General features: G+C 42.6%; 1 protein-coding gene across 2 annotated transcripts; it reads left to right on the top strand.

The window, feature by feature from the left end:
• Window positions 1-19,051: 19,051 nt before the first annotated feature.
• On the top strand, window positions 19,052-20,759 carry OTUD1 (OTU deubiquitinase 1). Of its 2 annotated transcripts, XM_086614756.1 has the most exons (3): window positions 19,052-19,374; window positions 19,408-19,462; window positions 19,556-20,759. In XM_086614756.1, the coding sequence occupies exons 1-3, from the start codon at window positions 19,052-19,054 to the stop codon at window positions 20,381-20,383; spliced, it is 1,206 nt and encodes a 401-aa protein (XP_086470882.1). In that variant the 3' UTR covers window positions 20,384-20,759. The 2 variants fall into 2 exon arrangements, with proteins under 2 accessions (XP_086470882.1, XP_086470881.1); XM_086614755.1 differs by having other exon boundaries at window positions 19,052-20,759.
• The last annotated feature ends 347 nt before the right edge of the window (window positions 20,760-21,106 follow it).

Genomic DNA, 21,106 nt, shown 5'->3' with positions numbered 1-21,106 from the left:
CTTTTTTATAGCCTCTGGAGATTTAGTTCAAAGCCAGATGAGTCCAGAGGACAACACAATTCATCCTTAGGCAGGTACCTAAAATTGATCAGATGAACTGTGTCCTAGAAAATACCTATTTCTCTGCCTTGACTATCAAGAAAGCAAGGTCAGCACAGTTGCATCACAAACATGTCTACATTATTGATGAAGTGTTACAGGAGAGAAATGCCACTCTTCATTTTTCTTGGAACTGACTATTTCCCAAATGGAGTGTTTCACTATCTAATTTTAAAAGGGAACATAGTTTTTCTTCAAATAGTCTATACAGTCCACAGCGCTCTTTTAAACCAACTCTTCTTAAAACGTTAAAGTCATTGCTAGGAAGATTCCACAATTCTCACGAAAAAAGCTATTTTACACATGGTTTTGGAGCAGAATTTCTTTCTTCAAGTGATGGTGCTACATATCATTACATAGGAATGAAGAACAAAAGTAAAAAATTAACATATTTACTCTCTGTGAAGTCTTAATAAATCTTGCAGTTTCTTTCTTTACAGAAGCTACCCTTTCCTTCACTACTAAAGCTTAGATTTTGCCTCCTAATCACCCACTTTAAGCTACGCACCATTCTTGAAATGCATATCTTCTGCCACTTGCTCAGTGTTTTCAGCATTCTGATTTCCTCTCATATCTTTTTAATAAAAATTCCTCACTCTCACAGTCTCTCATAAATTTTCTGTGAACTTTTCTCCTTTGCTTCATATTTCTCTATCCTATTCTCTGAAACATCCACATGATTAATGCCGGTTTGAACTTACTCACAAGTGCATCTGTTCTCCTGTCCCTTCACATGTCTAGGAGATCATTCATTCTGCAAAAACAGTCTTTTCTCCTTTCAGAATTCTCTACTATTGTTTATATACTGTATTATATGGTAGATACTGTTAATATACTGTACACATTTCCCACTATATATCTGCATTTGATTTTGCTATGTATAAAAAACAGTAGAATAATTATAGCTAAATATTTTTAGCCACTACTTTTCCCAACTACTCATGTAAGTAAAGTGGGTTATTTTTTTCTTTCTGTTTGTTTTTGTTTTGCTTGTTTTGTTTATTTGATTTGTTTTTGTTTTTCTAAATACTGACTTTGTTTTGTCAAGTACAAACTCTCACGCTCCATTTGCATGTGGGGGAAGAAAGATGAAATTTAAGTTCCATAATTTCTAATTTGGATTATTTTTTTCTGTTCCAATTACACCCCGAGATGTGTTAATGAGGAAGTTCGTGGCACAGTCCGTAGAGGGCAGCAGAAAGCCACCCAGGGTGCCCACGATTTCGTCATCGTTCTCTACTCAGTGGCTGAAGAGTTCAATTACCAAATTTACCAAGGCATTTTCATTTATTATTGAATCAAACAGTAATTTATGTGATTACTATGTTTCTGCCTCCTAACAGACCCAATCGCAGACTGTGAATTAAAGCAAGTTCCCTTCATTTGCTGTGAATTAAAGCACGACCCTTCATTTGATTTGACTGCCCTCAATAACATGGAAAAATAAGCACTGACTGCATACTTGGTCTAATCCTACACCGCTTGAGTATTTTGTGGTCACTTGCTTTTCACTAGTCAAGAAATTAAAAACTCTGCAATCTTTGCTTTCTTCCACCGGTATCTACTAACATTCCTCATTCCTGTTGTAATAACGATGATGTTAGTCATCTAAAACTATACCCAAGTACATCAAATAGCATAAGAGGGAAAAAAACAATACTTATAAAAACAATTACACTTTTGTGTTAATTACTTTGTTTCTATTCAATACAGTTTAAATGCTTAGTCTTCATGAAAAATTCAAATATACCCTTCTTCAGGTTTTGAAGTGCAAAGTTATTCTAATTAGTTTATGACATATTAATACTGAGACCAGCAGCCTACTACCATGTTAATGATTAAAATCCACCTCAATACTTCTCTGAGAACAGCCAGTGCATCACATAACTTTTGTTGGTAGCTTTGTCGAATTTGGACCACTTCCTGCAATTCAATTTGTAACAAATTACTGAGAACTTTGATGAGCAATAAAAGGACACAAGCAATTACAAAACCAAATCAAAACAAACAAATTTTATATATTCTTCTATTTCATTTAAGAAAATTAAATGGTATCCAAAAGTAAGCTCATGTTCCTTTTCTGTCACTTTTTTTTTCTGCATCAATTTTTTAATATTTGGGCTTTTTTAATGTTCATATCAGCAGCTTGAAACTGAGGCTTTATACATATTTCTCCCTGGTAGTGAGTGTTTGTTAGTTGCAACATGATTGCCTAGCAGTGTTAATGCTGGCATGGGCTGTGATTTACTACCTAAAGAGATCACTGACTATATATGTTCAAAGAAATACATGGGAAAAGAACTGCAAATAATTTATACACACAGGAAGTGTGCTACGTTTCTTGACTATTAAAATACTGTTATAAAGTATTTTACTAGAAAAAAAAGAACTACAATTTAAGAAGTTTTCCTAGATATGGTTGTTAATATGCCAAGTTCAATGTAATACATGTTCTCTTCATTGTAAATTTGCGAATGACACCTTAGACAGTCACTTTTAAATCTATATTAGCACTTTTCTTTATTTCCTTATTTTCAGTACTTCTGTGGATTACTTTTCATTAAGTAAAATATTGTATCAATCTGCACAAGAGGGTGTATGAATGAGAACTGGCATATAATGAAGATCAACATGTGAGTGAACAAGAATTTTTCTCTTTACCTGTTTATGTAAAAACTCAATGGCTGCCAGTCACACATTTTTGTATTTACAAAGACTTGAAGCCTGTTCTTCAATTTTTTTTTCATAATGTGCTTGAACGATGTTTTCATAGATAACAAATCTTGCTGGAGGAAGTGAACAGTATTATTTATTTTTATAGACAAAGTTAGCTAGTTGAAGAGTATGACTATTCAATTACTCTGTTCAAGATGCTGATGGCTAGATTCATTCACCTAAACGTAAGCATCTAATGCCTTTCTATGCCCTACGCTATCCTCTCTGGTCTACAACAGTCACTTGGGCATGGGTATCCACTTGTCAGAGCTCACAACTTCACATCCATGCTTTGGACATCTTAGGCTGTCAGCAGGATTTTCCATCTGCAGAGTAAACCACCTAAATTTAGGTGTCTACAGAAGAACCAGGTGAGTAAGTCTCTGCTACAGGCAATGAAGTCAATGGACTTGACTCATTTGCTCATGTGCACATGGTTTAGTGTCAGAAGAAATGAGGTGTGAAAGACATCTTCTGCAGGGCTGGTTGACATGACTCAGGGCTAAAGGAAATCTGTACCTTCCTGAAGCAGAGACAGAGGACAAGTAGCACATCTTTAGACATCTGCACTGACTACTAAGACAGATCTGCACTGACTATATGGGAAGTTTGTATGCTCTGTTCAGACAAAGATACTCCCATGAGACACCTAAATGTAGGTTTCTTAATCTGAGAGCTGATTCTCATCCCAAACAACAAATCTCACTGTTAAATAAAGGCTGGGAGAGCCTTTTATAATGAAAACAAGAAATACTGCACCATAATGTTCTCTAATGAAATTAAAAAGTAATCATATGAAGAAAAACTGTAATTACTTCTGCAGAACAAAACAGAAATTATAAAAATGTGTCCAAATGAACATATATTGCCATGTCAGAAGTATCAATGATATGTTTGTAATTTTGTTGTAAGTACCTCTCTGTTGTATCACTTCTGTGGAGAACAAAAATTTAAAACTGACATTAAGAAAACTGTAACTCGTGAAATGGAAGATCTGAACATACACTATCAAGTGTATGTTTCAGTCGTACCAGGAAAGGGAAGCATAATGAGAACTGACCCTCAATATAAATACAATTCGCATCCAGATGTACAAAGTGTTCTCTGTTAAACTAAAAACTCCCCCTCCAAACCTTCAGTAGTATATATTTTAAAGATTCAATATTTGACAGGCAGAGAATATTTATGCACAAAAGGTATTTAGTTTTCTAAAAAAAAATAACTAATTTCGGAGCACTCAAGTGTCTGCCGATAGTAACTAGTCAGATTCCGCAAAGGAGACCCACACACATATGTATCAAACAGATATCAAAACATAAGCTTGGAAAGCAGTCAAAACTTGTTTATAAATCTTAATTCAACACTCTGCAAAGTATTTTATGGCAAAAGAATAAAAACATCTGCATTTTATCAAGCAGTGACAGAGGAAGTGTTAAAGGAAACGCTTTCTGCTTGCCACTGGCTCAGATGAGCAAACGAAGTCTTTCAGGGATGTGAGGTAGAATGAGATATTGCTTCTAAAAATAGTACCAAAAGCATTTAATTTTAGTTTTTCTCTCTACATATACCACCTAAGAACTAAAAAGTGTTTTATTGCTAGGAAATTAATATTTTTGAACACATAATTATTTTATATTCTGAAGCACCTTCCCTTGTAATTTCTTACACAATAAAGGGACAGATACAAACACCTCATTTTGATGGAAAGGATCTCCCTCTGCAGTCTCTAGCCGCACTTGTCTTCCATCACAAATGGCTAAGGCATTTACGTCAAGCAGACTGCACCGTGCCTCCTTACAGCCTGCACCCTCCCTCTCATGTCTAAGCATTACATTTCAGTGAGGCACTGCTTAAGATACACATATAATTGTGCAAAAGTAGATAATACGATGTGGATCTTCTTTCTAATTTGCTTTTGTATGTGATTTGCAGAAGCACTGCACTATTTTATTTAATCTCCTTGTATCAGATGTGTGAGGTCTCCTTAGCCATACTCATAACTGATACCAGGCAAGTATCAATGGAACTGACAGGCCCACATTTATTTCCAGACTCTTACTCATTATTAGACAGGTTTAAACCTTCAGAATTTTCACTTCTGTTTATCCTTTTTTGTACATTAAACAATGTTAATCCCTATGTAATTTTCTCTGATGCAGATAGCCAAGTAATCCAAGGCTCTAATCTGTCTATCAATACTTGTATATTATTCTATTTTGAAATAGAAGTTTATATAATTTAGCTGAAATAGGTATATGAAGACAGAAGAAAAGCCAAAACAGATTCCTTAAGTATTACAAAAAACAGAGGTGACAGTGACAAAAGTATGCATTCTATAGCATGAGGAAGACTCTGTTACGATACTTCCCTAATTTACCCTGATTAAAGCTTCTGTAGCAATAGCTAGCTCCTTTAGTTCTGGTACTTCTTTGATATCTGTTTGTGTAGCATTACCTGTGCTGTAATGTGCTATTTTTAAGTCATCTGAAACGCAAGGCCTGCAAAACCAGACAGAATTGAAAAAAAACACTTGCAATATCACAGTACTTGCATTAATCAAGTTAAACGATCGTCTGTTAATAATGGAAATTCAGAGGCAAAGTGCTTATTTTTTTTAATCATTTCACTTGTCCGACTTTTTAAGATAGAGGGGAATTTAGAAGAGTGTAATAAGCACATTAACAGTTTGTTTCTATGTTTGTTTCATGAAGACAAGTTTTTTTATTCAAATAACAAAAAGTTAAAACACCAAACATTATACTAAAGAACATAAAAAAAATGCTAAAGAAAAGAATGTGTTCTGTCAGTAAATAGATTATTTTCAGTGTTCTGTAGAGCAATGTATCAGTCCAGAAATCCTGGACTGTCGATTCAGTTAGGAGCTGGATTTTCTGTCCCACTGATAAATTTGATTATTTTGATACTATTAACATAGTCTAAAAGACACTGAACATTGTTACATTTTTAATAAAAAATTAGAACATCAGATTTTTAAAAACGTAATATTTTGACACTGTCAAAATTCCTTTCTGTTAGAAACGGATGGTGACAAAAAATTATTTCCCAGATCTACCTAATTAACAGGTCATCCTAACTGGGCAAACAGATTTATAATTTTAATAGCATTCAGTCGGAGGTGTTCCTAAGACCTCTTTATTTTGTGAACATTCAGTTATATTCGAAGTACTCACAGCTCACAAAGCCAACTGTATCCTGGGCTGCTTCCAAACAAGTGTGGCCAGCAGGTCGAGAGAGGTGATTCTGCTCCTCTGCTCTCATGAGATCCCACCTGGAGTCCTGCATTCAACTCTGGGGCCCCCAACATAACAAGAATGTGGACCTGATGGAGCAGGTCCAGAGGAGGGCCACGAAGATGATGAGACAGCTGGAGCACCTCTCCTATGCAGACAGGCTGCAAGAGTTGGGGTTGTTCAGCCTGGAGAAGGGAAGGCTCCAGGGACACCTTATAGCACTCCTCCAGTACCTAAAGGGACATAAAAAAGACAGGGACAAACCCTTTAGGAGAGCCTGTTGTGACAGGACAAGTGCTAATGGTTTAAAACTAAAACAGGGTAGATTTAGACTTAGAGAAGGAAGAAATTTCTTAGATAAGGAAGAAATTTCAGGTTGCCCAGTGCGGTGTTAGATGCCCCATCCCCGGAAACATTCAAGGTCAGTTTGGATGGGGCTCTGGGCAAACTGGTCTAGTTGAATATCTGTCTGCTCACTGTAGGGAGGTTGGAACCAGCTGACCTTTAAAGGTCGCTTCCAACACAAACCATTCCACAATTCCTAGGATTCTGTGTGAAACTCCTCACTGAAGCAGCTGCGATCCCAGCTGTAAGGCTGCCCTGTAAGATGCACAACACAGCCAAAAAGTCTGAATTACCACGGGCTACGTTAACTTTAATTTAGTGCACAAACAGATCACTTTCAATCAAAAATACAAGTAAATTCTTCCAAAATAGAAGAGAGAAGCGTGTACAACATACAGTCTTATTCTCATCTGGAACGGCAGCAAAATACAGGGAACGTAGCTAAACACGCAAGACAGGCACTTAGGCGAAAGCTCAGCGTGTATTCGCTCCAGGAGCATTACCAGGAGTAAAATTTAGGACGCGTCCGGTTTCATGGTCGAAAGCACCGCGGCACGGAGCCCCGTTCACAACGTCTGGTGTCACTCGAGACCGCCCGGGAGCCGCCCGCGGCCCCTGCTGTTGTAAGAACAGGCGGGATCTCCACAGAACGCAACGGTTCTCACACAGGCCGGGGCTCGGAGACCAACGCGCCGCGCGCCGTGCATGCGGCGCGGCGGGACGCCGGGCCAAGCCCCGGGCCCCCGCCGCCCGCCGCGCCTCAGCCCCCCGCCACCGCTGCTCACCGCTCCTCCAGGCAGCGCGGCCGTGCCGGCAGCGCCGGGGCCAGGCGGCGGGCCCGCGGTCGCGGGCCGGCAGCCCCCCGCGGCGGGGCGCTCACGGCCGGCCGGGCCCGCCCTCCGCCGCGGCCCGCGGGACCGTGGCAACCGGGCCCCGCCCGTACGCCCCGCGCGCGGCCCGGTCGGAGCGGAGCAGCGGGCACACGACACTTCCCGCGGGCGGCAGGAAGTGGCGCATGGCGCCGGGTGGCGGAGCTGGGGCCCGGTACGCTGCCGGTGGCTTCTCCGCTCCCGCGGGCGCGCCTTCTCCCTGGCTCCTCCCGCAGAGGCAGCCGCCCGCGCCGCCAGCCCTGGCACCGGCCGGCGCCCCTCCGCCGCCGTCAGCGGTGTCGGAGCCGCCCGCCCGCCGTGGGGGCAAACACCGGTGGCTGGTTCGCCTAGGAAAAACTCCCCTCGGGGGGCACATTCCTTCAACTCGAGCGTGCCGTCTCCCGAGGGGCAGGGCGCCTTTCATGTGTTTCTCCCGTTTGCTACCAGTCACTGAGACTCCGCAAATAACCTCATTCCCTTTTTTCTCGCTCGAGACGCATTAATCTACTTCAGTAACCTCCTCCCGCTCTCAGCCGCCCTCCGCACTGTTAACGAGCATGTGGCGAGCTCAAGGCTTCCTGTTCAAGCTAAAATGCTGTGAAGTTGAAAATATAGATGGTTAGATCCTCACTGGAAAGTGGTTATCTGAGGAGAGTTCATACTCTCCAGGTAAACTATTCAGGTCAAGAAACGTTTTACCCACGTCATGGCAAGTTTCAGAGAATATTGTGTATATCGTGGCACCCGAATGCTACGATTCCCACCACACATTGACCGTCCTGAACTTTGTCCACCTGTCTCTCCTCCAGTCTGTTAGAAAACAGAGGCGAGAAGTTCAGATGGGCTTTTTAAGCTGCATAAGAATGAGAAGAATATGTGGAGGAAGTACGGAATAGCGGCTTAGGTGCTGGAGGTAGAAGGAGAAAAATCTCAGGCAGTTTATGACTGCAGGCTAGAAGAAAGTGATGTCAAACATGAGACATGTTGCCCAGAGAAGTTGTGGATGCCCCATCCCTGGAGGTGTTCAAGGCCAGGTTGGATGAGGCTTTGGGCAACCTGGTGTAGTGGAGGATTTCCCTGCCCATGGCAGGAGGGTTGGAACTAGATGATCTTTGAGGTCTCTTCCAACCCTAACCATTCTATGATTCTATGATTCTGTGAGTATAAGCCATTATGAGTGGCCTGTTTGCTTTCTGTGTAACAACCAACTTATGCTTTGACATTCTAGTTTTCACATGGTTAGGAGACAATAGTGTGATGATCAAAAAAGCTATGCGTAATTTTCTTGTAACTCGCCCGTAATAGATGTCCATCAGAGAGTATAGGCTAGTTGAAAAAACTACTAAGGCATTTCAACTTCTGTGAATCCGCAGAAGTGTTAGGGATTTATATGGCTTATAGAAAAAAAAAGTGCCTTTATTTTCAAGAGTGAAAATAGTTGTATTAATTGCACCTTTGCTGCAAGCTCTGGGTGCTATCTCATTCCATCCATGGAAGAAACATGAAAAGCAATACCAACTGCCAAAATAAAATTAAACGCTAGATTTGTTCTCTTCCTTGAGCTCAAGCTGAAAAAGAGATAAAACAGCGATCTCTTTATATTAATGAAACGTAATTGGTAAGAAATTTAACAAGTCAGATATACTACAAGAGATGTCATCAATACACTCACAAATATTACTTAATTTAAAAAGGCAGATTTCATTATCAAGTCACACGTGCCGAGTAATAGTTTAAACTGACATTTTCTTTCTCAGACATTTTCTTTCAGTTAGAAAAATGACAATTAAGTGAAAGGCAGAAATTGTTACTTTGGCTTAAAAAGATCATTTGTAAAACCTGTTTTACTTTCAGGTCACCTTCCAACAATAATAATGTAGAGAACGAGTGCATTTTGGTTTGGGAAAAACTCTAATTTGCCATTGAAAACAGAGAAGAAGTTTATTAGCATAGGCTGTAGTGTGATGTGGCAAAAACTGCCAATAAATTACATCGAAGTTTTTATGACATGTAGGAATCAGATTACAGATTAAGAAAATTTATTTTCTTAATCCCATATATTGCTTCAATACGTATGAAAGGAGCAAGTTGGATCCATTAGAGAATCTGATCAGAAGATTCACTGATCAGAAGATTCAGATTTATTTATGAACAATGAAAAATACTGAACAAATCAAAACTTCGTTCATAACATATTTCATCCTATGTTGGTTGTTTTCTTATTTTTGAGTACAGATTGATCTTAACTATTATAACTACTATCTTTATGTTAAGTAGCTCGATGCTTCACACCCTAATTACCTACTGGAGTCATAATAATCTTGTTTATTTAGAAATGTCTTTGTTGTCTAGCCTGGGCGAGGCCAGCTATTGATTCTTGTGAAATAGTAATCAAAAGTTATTTGTTTATTCACAAAACTTCATTCACGAAATTCCCTCAAATGGGTTTTGTGATATTTTAACCCAGTTAGGAGCTGATGAAAATGGATTTGAAATGGTATTGGTGCTAAATCTCAAAGAATAGTATTCATGGCATAATAAAATACTGGTTTTAACTTTGCAAAATGAGTTTAGTTGTAATCTTTCAAAACAAGATCCTATTTGCCTCTGATTTGTGTCCCATCACTCCGGGAGTGTTGCTGTTTCGCTGGCCAGGGCTTCTGCTTTCTGTGCAGGCAATGCTGTGGCACCACAAGTGAGAGATTGGGCTTCTGTATCAGCACTGCTCTTTCTCACCATGGCTTCCCACTCAGCTTAGATGAACTTGACCTCTAAGGAACTGATGTTTACAGTTGCACATAACATCTGTTTAAAACAAGATACTCTTTTATTGCTTAACTAAACCACAGTATTTAGGGTCCATTAGGTTAGAATGGAATAACAAAGCTTCTGTGGCTATTCATGATGTGTCTGTTCCTCTCTTTGGTCTGGAAATGTTCCATTTCAGTGATAGGATGGAACTGGCAATGCACAATAAAGCCCCTCTTGCCTTCCAGCTACCTCAGTTTTTTGTTTCGGATTCTAATTGTGATCGTTTTACACATTTAGTCTCCTTTGATTGAAGTCACCAAGAGTTAATGTCGGCTTATTAATTTCTGACTGAGTCTCCAAGGTAACCAGGTTCATGTGCTAACAGTTCTTGATATATTTTCTTACAATCCAAAATCTTTTAGTTCTGTATTTCGGAGAAAAAAATAATTTTCTAAGTTAGAGTGGGTCTCAATACAAGTATGACAATGAAAACCATACACATTTCCTATTTTTCCTCATTATCTGAGTCACGTTTGTTGACCTAAGAGAAATAAAATATATCTGTTTTATTCTCACTGGCTTTCTTGGAAAAAGTGAACAGATCTTGAGGCATATAGATCCTTCTGCAAGCCTGATAAAGCAGCAGAAAACGTCGTAAGAGAGAGTTGCCCTTTGTTTAAACTAATTACACTAATTCCTTGGTCAATTTGGAAGAAAAATGTGTAGCAGCATTTTCAGAAGAGAGCTGTATTCGAAGGGGGAGAGAATGACAGATCATAAACCCCCAGGAAACAGAGATAAATGGAACAAAGAAGTTGCATGAGATTCGATTGCATATTAAGATCAAAGTCTTTATTGAGCTATTGCCCTACTGTTATCATTAAACCTTAGTGGTCCTCACATTCATAGGCCATCCTGATTTCACCATGCTGCTGCTAGTATTTTGTCACCAGGATCTTTTCATAAACTTATTTGTAATTATGTCATATCTAAAAGCCAAGGCTGTGAGTCAAACCTAAATTTATTCATTGCCAGTTTGTATCCATTTCTTTTTGGCCAATACTGCCCTTTAACTTAACGAGCTCATCTCACTCTCCAGTATTTCATCTGTGATGTATTTACAGAGATCCCTCCTCAGCCTTCATTAGATAATGCAAGCCAAGAACAGTTAGTCTCCTCTTGTTAGACAGTCACCAGTGCCCTGATTATTTTAATTCCCTTTTGCTCATGTTCCAGTCAAAATTCAACATCCTTAAGCAATGTTGACCAGAAATGCATACAGTATTCCAGATGAAGTCTCACAAGTTCTTTTTGCAAGAAATATTTATTTTGGATATGTTCTCACCCGCTGTGTTCTAGGATCCTATTTGTCCTTTTGAAAGCTACATCACATCAGAAACTACAATGTTTCTGCAGTTGAATAGCAGGTGTGGGTCTTTCTCTTGTCCTGGTGGTTTCCCACAGATGAGATTCTGCTAATAACAGAAATACTGACCTGCCACCAGGTGGATGGTCTTTCATTTTGCACTGTTGAATTTCATCTAGTCACATAAGCAATTCCGTCTCTGGTCTTCAAAAGTCTCCCATATGATGTTTCAAAAATCTTATTTACTGTAAAAGTGCTGCTTAGCTCCGAGTCATTAGTGAAAGTCAGTAGCACACCAAGTGCCAGTGTAATTAATGAAAATATTAAAGTCAGTCCCAAGACAGACCTTTGAAGAACTCCACTAGCAATTTTCTTTCAGTGTAACAATTCCCTTAAATTATCTTCAGTTGTCTCTCCCCTAGCCAGGCCCATCGCCACCTTTTATTTCTTGTTCTAATCCCGATCTTAATTAGTTTGGTAATGCCTTGTACTATGCAGTATCAGAAACTTTATTTAGATATAGCAAGATTAGATATACTAAATTTCCTATAGTAAATTTACATCAAATTCAGATAGACATGCAGAAGCCTCTCTTCAGTTGAAGGGCCTAGGTCTGATACAGTAACCTGATTATATTTGGGATTCTTACTCTGAATTACTACTTGATTAATGCTTAATTTTCATAAAATTATGCTTGCATATAAATCACAACTTGAAGAATGTTTATATTTTTATGTACGAATAACGTAACTCTTACAACTAATGCTTCTTTATGACGTTTCAATTACACTTAAGTAAGTACTGAAACTCTCAAACCGCTGAAATATTTTAAAATTTCTACAGATACTCTGTCAAAGCCTTGGGAACACTACTTTGTATTTCAGGCTAACTAAATTGAGTTAAGATATCGTTCCGCTTGGAGTTACCAGTTAAATCTACTAACTGGAGCGTTGCTGTTCTTGACTTCTTCCAGTGAAAATTGCTTCAGGTTTGGGCTCATTGTTACAAGTGCTCTTTTAAATTATCTCTTGCTATATTAGAACTTTGACAATGTCAAATCAGAAAAATAATTCCATATTGTACGTTTAGGTATGGAAAACGAGGTTAGGAAAGGTTTAATTATTTATGCAGAGCAGGACATCAGTCAGGATGAACTGATGTCATCCCTCCTCTCTAATGGCTCTACCTGCGTTATTTTTTCTCGTTAGACAGTGGAGTTAAATAGCTATGATCTGACCTTGCCGTAACAGTTAGCTCTGTGCTACACAGATGGAAACAGAGCAGGTTTTTAATTGTGATGAGGTAAGTTCTCTCTCTACATTTCATCAGGGCTAGGACATGACTTGCTGAGCTGGTTATGTAGCATGTAACCACAGCCCTTTCCCACAGGAAGGACTCGGCAGTGGAACAACAAAGCTGGTTAATGTAATTAGGTGCTGTTTCGTGACTCTCAAAGCATCAACGATGAAATGTGGTTTTCTGCGACACTCACCTCTCTGTGTGAAGTGACGATTCCTCTTTTTGCTGCTTACTGACGGCAGAAAGGTGGGGAAAGGTGTGCATTGCAAGGTTGTGGAGGATAGAGGGGATGACACTTCCCGTGGAATCAGTCTGTCTCCAAAGCCTTTCCATTGTGAGGCCACACATGAAAGTGCTGGCTACCCACGACCTCACCGGAGTATTTTTTCACTTTAACAGTAGGCAGTATTAGACCTTCTTTTCTACCACAGTTATTTCATGCTTACAGTTTTTTATCAAGATTAATCTACTAATAATATTTCCTGTAATTGTGAGTGGCGATTTCATGCTTCTGGTATTTCTGTATTGCTCATTTCCCCTACCTCCTTCACAGTCTGTCCTTGTCAGAAGTCTGTTCTGCTCTTGGTATTAGCCAAAATACTTACTTCCCTCAACCTGAAATTTGCCATTAACCAACATGAAAGGGAGAGAAAGTGACTATTTAATTTCCTATAACTGATAACAAAATGTAGACTTTGCAAACACTTTTATATCTTGGAAGGTCTATTAAAATAGAGAAGATAACCCTTTCTAAATGTCATACACATTATAAAGCTTGTTCACATCACATTATTACCACTAGTTTTTTTTTTCAGAGGCAACAGCATTGTAGACCGTTTTTTTTTTCTGATAGCATCTTTACGGCTCTATGCACAATGACCACCACAACTGCCATCTACACTTCTGAGTAGAAATGAGAGACTTGACCTGCGTCATCGCTCACATTTAGAGACTCACTTATCAAGTGGGATACCACCCAAGACCTTGAGATATGAGTAAATGTCTATATTTATCACCAACAGTCCTTTTTCCACAAACTCTTGCCACATGATGTCATAGCATGGGTTACATCTCTAATGACTAGTGCACCCATACAGTGAATAAGATTTTTATAAGATTTTAACATGACAGTATAGCAGAAGCTGAACAACAAATTGTGAGGCAAAGCTTTCTGAGACACACCCCTTGTTTTATGCAGCGTATTCACACTGTGGAAGTAAGTGTGGATACACTTTCTCTCCTTTTTATGTTAGTGGCACATTTAGGGTTGAACAAAGCAGGTAGTCTAGTTAATACCAACCCTTAAGCCATCACAAAGCAGCTGGCATCAGCAGAAGAAAAAAGAGACTAGGAGTGGGAAAGAGCAGAATTTGTTCTTTTGGCAGTGCTCTTGGCTCTTGACATCTTTACAAGTTCATTAACTATATCCCAAACAAGTTACCTGTAACTTGGTAATTTTATGAAAGGAATGAGATATGATATGATATGATATGATATGATATGATATATCACCTGCAGGCAACAGAGGATAAAACTGATGATTCAGGCAGTTCCTTCTAGTTACAGCTTCTATGTATTTCTTCCCTATATTGGAAGATCCTTGATATAGATTTCTATTTTCTATTATTTTTTAAATTTTGTCCTTGATGTACCACTTCAAATTATTAATAAAGATCAAACATTTCATTTTCCAATTACATACAAAGAGCTATTAGTTCATTAAATACTTCAGCCAGAAATATCTTTGGCTGAAGGGCTGTTACGCTGGCATAAAAAAAAAAAAAAAAAGGCAGTGGAAACGCTTATTCAGTGTCATTCAATACATCATGTAAACTAACTTCTCCTCCCTTCTTCACTAACAAATGTTCCCGGTGATGTAATTAATTTGTTCCTTCTATGTCAACCATGTATCTACTACACATTAAAGTTAAAAGTAGTTCCAGTCTCAGGCATCTAGTTTTACGTCAGTGAATACCACTGTTGTTCCACAGCTGTTTTTGTGATCGTGGTTTGCCTTCTAAACAATCTAAACAATTCCTGGAATGTGCAGCGTAACCAGTGATAACAGTCAAGTCAGGAGAAACTTTAACCACAGGAGATGTTTACACTGTATTACTACAGAGATTGTTTCAAGATCTATTCTGTATTAGCAAAAGACTGTACATTACTCTATAATGAGTGAACCAGAAGCCAGGGAACGTTAATCTACAGAAGATGGTGAAAGCCATCTCCAGACTACGTTCTCCTTGCTTTCCAAACCCCTCCAGTTCTAGTGCCTGTGAGGCCACAACATGCAGGCAAAAGTGACAGAAGTGACAAATGCAGGAATACTCTGGAGGCAACAAATCTGTGTGTCGTGTTTTATCCAGGCCACACTAAAGCAAAGGTTAGTTTTTCCCTGGAATCAACAGCAGCTCTATATGCAGCTCAGAGAAACAACAAAAAAAACATCTGGTAGCAAAAGGCACTAAAGGCATAACCACGTGCCCCTGGCTTTTATAGATACTCCTGCATTGAAGACATTCAAATTCTTCCTTGAAATTTCTTTTTCACTAGAACTGTATTCATAGCACTTGAACATTCGTCTCTGGAGCAAACCAGGGTTTAGGATGTTATTGTTAAAATCAGACATCAGACATCTAAGAAAATGACCTTTTAGGTAAGTGCTGATTCCTGGTAGCTGCTAGAACGAAAGCTGAAAGCCAGTCATGAAATGCTTGTGCTGCAGCGGTTCAATGGGATTTTTGCTACTGATCATCCAGAGAGACTGGATTCCACCCAGGCCACGTACATGTGACTAACTGGGTGCTCAGTTGTGGAAAATGTCGGTTACATTACCTTGTCAGTATTTAATAACAACAAAGCTAAAACACTAAGGTGAGCTTCTCTTTCCATTTACTTCACATGGGAGGTAATGAATATGTTACAAGTAGCACACTATTAACATTAAGACAGTGGTATAAATGTTTGTTGTGTCTCTCAGTTACCTAGCAACAGACTTTGTGTTCTTATTAGCAAGCTTACTATGTGCGTTTTAACTGAAAATATAAGGGAAGACATTATATCTGTTTATAAATGAAAAGAGAATAAAAGAACAATCTATCTGCTGCCATTACCAAAAACTGCTGGCATATTTAGCATGTATTTCAGGATGCTCCGTGGATTTTTGTTCAGAGATAAACACGTTTCTTGTCCATAATATGCTATAGTAGAACATCAGAATACTAACACGATGGTAATTTGGGCATACATAATAAATCTGTTTCTTTCCTCAGATGAAGCACCACAAGCATTGTACCTCATGGTAACTAACAATCAGAATTAATCAGCTGCCCATCTGTTAATGTACCACTGTTCCAAATAACCCAAGGTTTTGGAGAGGCAGAACAGTCATTAGTGGGAGTTTTTGTAATATCCTCGAAGCAAGAAAATTGCAGTACTAAGTATTCAAAATGCAGCACTCAATTATTACAGAAGAGCTCTTATTCTGCTGGATCCATTTACTCTTCTCTAACAGAAAAGAGCTGCCACTCTCTCTCTGCCTCTCTCTGTTACCAGACTATTTAAGACTTTAAACCCATCATCCTGTAGTCAGCTCTGGCATTTACTGGTGGACAGAGTGATCCACTAAGCAAAACCACAGATACAACTTTTTGAAACTAAAAAAAGTAGGCAGAAGGGCTGGTGAGCATGAAGTAACGCACCTCTCTATTGTAACAACAATGAACAAACCCACAATGAACAGTTACTGGTGCATCTAAAACTGCTAGGAGAGGGCAACTTCCAGTAATTTTACATTGTCACCTATGAATATACTAGAACACATTTTAACTTGGAAAAACACCTTGTAAAGTTTTGACTAAGAAGTAAAACTAAACGGGAATCTTGCCTTTGCCCCAAGCCTTCATTCAAGAAAGGAAGACTTCAATTTACCACTATTTGATCAATATATATTTCTTTCTAAGCAATGATTAGTTCAGAAATAAAGACTCGCCGACTGATCTCACAAGCTATATTTAAAACAAAGTTCTGAACATTCTGAAATACAAGAGTCACTCTGTAATTTCAGAGCAGTTGTAATATCTTATCCCCCCATAACAGGCTGCCAGAAATGCTCCTGGCTAATGCCCATCACCATTTGTTCTAAAGATACCAACTTTCTGGCTGTAGCAGGTAAGTCAGGACTTTTGGGCTTTGATTCGTATCTGATACAGCTCTTACATTTCAACTTCAGAGGCAACAATTTTGGATATATATTGACTCTGTAAATTTTTATTAAGAAGTTCCCAATAATGCATGGACTTAGCTGCTGTGTTTTATCTAGAATAAAAAAGCAAGGTGGATGTGAAAACAGTTCCTAGAAATATCCACAGTTTTTAGCATGAAGGGTTTCAGCCTTTTTCCTTCAATATGCAAGTTAGCCAAGGGGATCTGTGTAAAGAGAATGAAATTATTCCATATTGGTGTTGCTGGTAGCCTTGGAATCAACTGCAGAGACGGAAGACAGGAAATAGATCCCTGGACATGGATCCAAAACACGAGCAAGGCTCCAAAGAAACAATTGTTTTTGACATTGCAGTCTGTTGCAAGTGATCCTCTTAGTTATGTCTTTTTAATTAGCGGAAATGGAACAAGAAAAATAAATTCTTCAGAATATCCAAATCGAAGGGTTTTTTTACTTGTTCATTTTTTTAAAGTTCTGCAATCTCCTTGGATTACTAAGGCTTTTCTGAAGACATATGAGACTGTGAGATGGAATCCAGAATATTTTTTAATTATAATTTTGAAATGACATATATCGATACCTTAATTTTTCATTTTGGTAGGAATAAATGTCTGTGTTAACATTTGATCATAGTGTAAACTGGTGTTCCTTGGTCAGCATGCCTGTCAGAACATAATCAAATCCAATGTGTACAGGTAACGTCATCCTTCATGGACAAAGGCTTAGATAAGACTTTATTTATACCACAGCTAAGGCTAAAAGACATGGCTTAGTTCTAAGACATTACAGGCATTAATAAACATATTATCAATTATATTTATGAGACCTGTATTTTAAATTTGATCTCTCCTGTTATTATGTGATGATTTATATCATACTTTTTATGTATGCATGCACTACATTTCCCAAAGTAGGACTGCAGGTGGACAAACAGCAGCTTGTGCCAGTGACTGTCAGAAAACTAATGAATGAATAATATTCCTACCCCAGCTGCAAATGATGAATCATGACACTGATTACACCCAGGCAGACGCATCATTCCTTTTCAACAATAACATGGATACAACATAGCATCAGTCAACTTTAGGTAGAACATCTCCAGTAGTTTATATTTGACGGTCAAGTCTAAAAATCAAGATGACAAAAACTGACTCATGAGAAACTGCTTTCGCTGCCTTCTGTGGTGCTTCCCAGCTCGGCCCCTAAGCACACCCAACGCAGCGCTCCCCTCCGAAGTTTCCTCCACCCCTCCCGTTACCAAACGATTTCAGTCGGTACCCAGCCCGGCGCAGCTCCGGTTACAGCCCGGCGCGGAAGAGCAGCCACTTCTCCCCGAAACACTCCTCAGACCGCGGCACCTGTTTCCATCAGCCTTCCCCCGCCTCCCTCCGGCAGCGGCCGGCGCGCACGGACCCGGCCACGGCCTCGGTCGCGGAGCGCGGCTGCCCCAGCACCGGCTCGCAGGCGGCGAGGCTGAAGCAGCCCAGCCCAGCCTGGGCCAGGCCAGGCGGGCCGGACAGAGCCAGGTCCGCCGCACGCTGCTCGACCCTTCCCGGGGCACAGGGGACCGGAGCCCCCTCCGTCCCGCGCTCCCGGAGGACGCGGCAGCCGGCAGCCATCGGGCCCGAACCGCCCCCAGGCCCGGCGCTGCCGAGGGGCGGGCCGCGGCGGGCCGCCCCGCCCCGCCCCGCCCCGCCCCGCCCCGCCTCGCCTCCATTTCGGCCAGTGGGCGGGGCTGCCCTCAGTGACGTCACGCACCCAGGCCCCGCCCCGCGCGCATTCCAGCGTGCCGCGGCCCCGCGGTAAACAGGCCTTGGCCCCGCCCCCCGGCCCGGCCTCCAGCAGCTTCCAGAAGGGCCTGAGCGCCGCGGCAGCGCGCGCCCGCGGGGGGGCCAGGCCGGGCCCGGCCGCGCGGCGCTGGTGGCGCAGTCGGAATTGCCGCCGCCGGGCCCAGCCGGCAGCTGGCGCGCAGGGGCGGGGCGGGGGGATGATGGTGGTGATGATGATGCCCGTGTTTATTTTCACCCTGGCGGCTCATCTTCTCCGGCAGCCCCAGCGCGGCCCCCGCCGCCGCTCCCCGCCCCGGCTCCGACGGCGCCGCCTATAAAGCGCCGCCCGCGGGGAGCTGAGGATGCAGCTCTACAGCTCCGTGATCACCCACTACCCGGCGGGCGGGACGGCCTCCGCAGCCGCCGCAGCTCCGCCGAGCGCCGCCGGTGTCTTCAAGGTCTCCCTGTCGGCGGGACCCCCCTCCGGGGAGGCAGCGAGCGCCGCCGACGCCGCGGGCCCGAGCCCGTCCGCCGAGAGCTCCGCCAAGGACAGCTTCATTCCCGCGGGGGGAAGCAGCAGCAGCAGCAGCAGCGCCGCCGCCGCCATGCCCGCCTTCTCCTCTTGCCTGGAGGTGATGCCCAGCGGCCCCGCGGCGGGCCCCGGCAGCCGGCCGGCGGGCGGCCCGCAGTACAGCTCCTGCGCGCAGGTCACCGTCAGCCGCCGCCGGCCGCTGGAGCGGATCGTGCCCATCCGCATCGTGCAGCGAGCCGAGGCCCCCGGCGAGCTGGTGCCGGCCTCGCCGCGCAGCCGTGCCTGGCTGGAGGGCATCCTGGAGAGCGTGCGGCAGGCCGGGGGGGACGGCGAGGCCGCCGCCCTGCCTCTGCCCGCCGAGGAGCCCAGCAACCGCAGCCTGCGCCTCAGCGAGCACTGCCAGGCGCTGCAGGCGGCGGCCGCCGGCGCCCGGCCCGGGCTGGTACCCGGCTGTCGCCCCGCGGAGAGGAGCGGCAGCCAGGCGCAGCCCGCCGCCGGCCCCTCGCCCGGGGAGGAGGAGGAGGCTGGAGGGGGCCCCGACGTGCGCCGGGGGCCCGGCGGCAGGCCGGAGCGCAGCGAGAAGCTGGCGCTGTACCTGGCCGAGGTGGAGAAGCAGGACAAGTACCTGCGGCAGAAGGGCCGGTTCCGCTTCCACATCATCCCCGACGGGAACTGCCTGTACCGCGCCGTCTGCAAGGCGGTGTACGGCGACCAGCGGCTGCACAGCGAGCTCCGCGAGCAGACCGTGCACTACATCGCCGACCACCTGGACCACTTCAACCCCATCATCGAGGGCGACGTGGGAGAGTTCCTCATCGGCGCTGCCCAGGACGGGGCCTGGGCAGGCTACCCGGAGCTGCTGGCCATGGGGCAGATGCTGAACGTGAACATCCACCTCACCACGGGCGGCCGGCCCGAGAGCCCCACCGTCTCCACCATGGTTCACTACCTGGGGCCCGAGGACCCCACACGGCCCAGTATCTGGCTGAGCTGGCTTAGCAATGGGCACTACGATGCCGTGCTGGACCGCGTGTGCCCCAACCCCGAGTACGAGGCGTGGTGCAGACAGACTCAGGTACAGCGCAGACGGGATGAGGAGCTGGCCAAGTCCATGGCAGTGTCCTTGTCCAAGATGTACATTGAGCAGAATGCCTGCTCTTGAGAGCGCCTGGGCTGCAGGCTGGGAGCTTTGCTGCAGGGACTGGGACAGACAGAAGGTGTGCTGGCTGTGATGGTGATGCCTTAATCCTTAATGAAGTAGCAGCACCCTGGACTGAGAGGGACTGTAGATTGTGGGGGATAAATAAAAATGTGTTTGTAATATTGTGGTGTAAAAATTTAGTCTCAGATTATTTGCAAGAAGATTCTCTGTGTATGTTTGTGTCTCCCCACTATTTTCTATAAGAATGTATTTTTTGCACAATATTTTTAAACTGTTACCTCCATCTTCCACATCTTACATTAGTATCTGGCTTTCAGCTGTACAGCCAAAAATGTTTGTAAACAGTTTTTGTAAATAAGGCTTATGATGTAACAGCTATTTTTTGCTGTGTTTTTTACCCGTAAACCTTATATTTTTACCGAATGAAGTTGATGTCAAACTGACCCTCCCTGACTGATGAAAGCATCGTGGATATTTTCTTGCAAAACTGAAACAATGGTTTTTGTAAAAGTGCAGCAAAGTATGAACGGACTGCCTTTCAGAACAGTTGCTTTCTCTGCCTGGAGCACAGAACAGGTCTTTTGAGCCAGTTGGAATGCAGCTACCCATGAACAGTACAGGGAGCAATTGACTCTTCTGTACTTAATTACTGTTTTGAGTAAACTGGCCTCTTGTTGCCTGGTTGGCTCACCCTCTGCTCCATTTATATTCTTTATCTGTAAT

Source organism: Tauraco erythrolophus, chromosome 7 (genome assembly GCF_009769465.1).
Source record: "Tauraco erythrolophus isolate bTauEry1 chromosome 7, bTauEry1.pri, whole genome shotgun sequence".
NCBI classification, from domain to species: domain Eukaryota; kingdom Metazoa; phylum Chordata; class Aves; order Musophagiformes; family Musophagidae; genus Tauraco; species Tauraco erythrolophus.
This window is presented reverse-complemented; position numbering and strand designations above follow the sequence as displayed.

Bases quoted from the DNA above. Each gene is read 5' to 3' on its own strand.
- OTUD1 (XM_086614755.1), top strand. From the start codon at position 19,052: ATGCAGCTCTACAGCTCCGTGATCACCCACTACCCGGCGGGCGGGACG.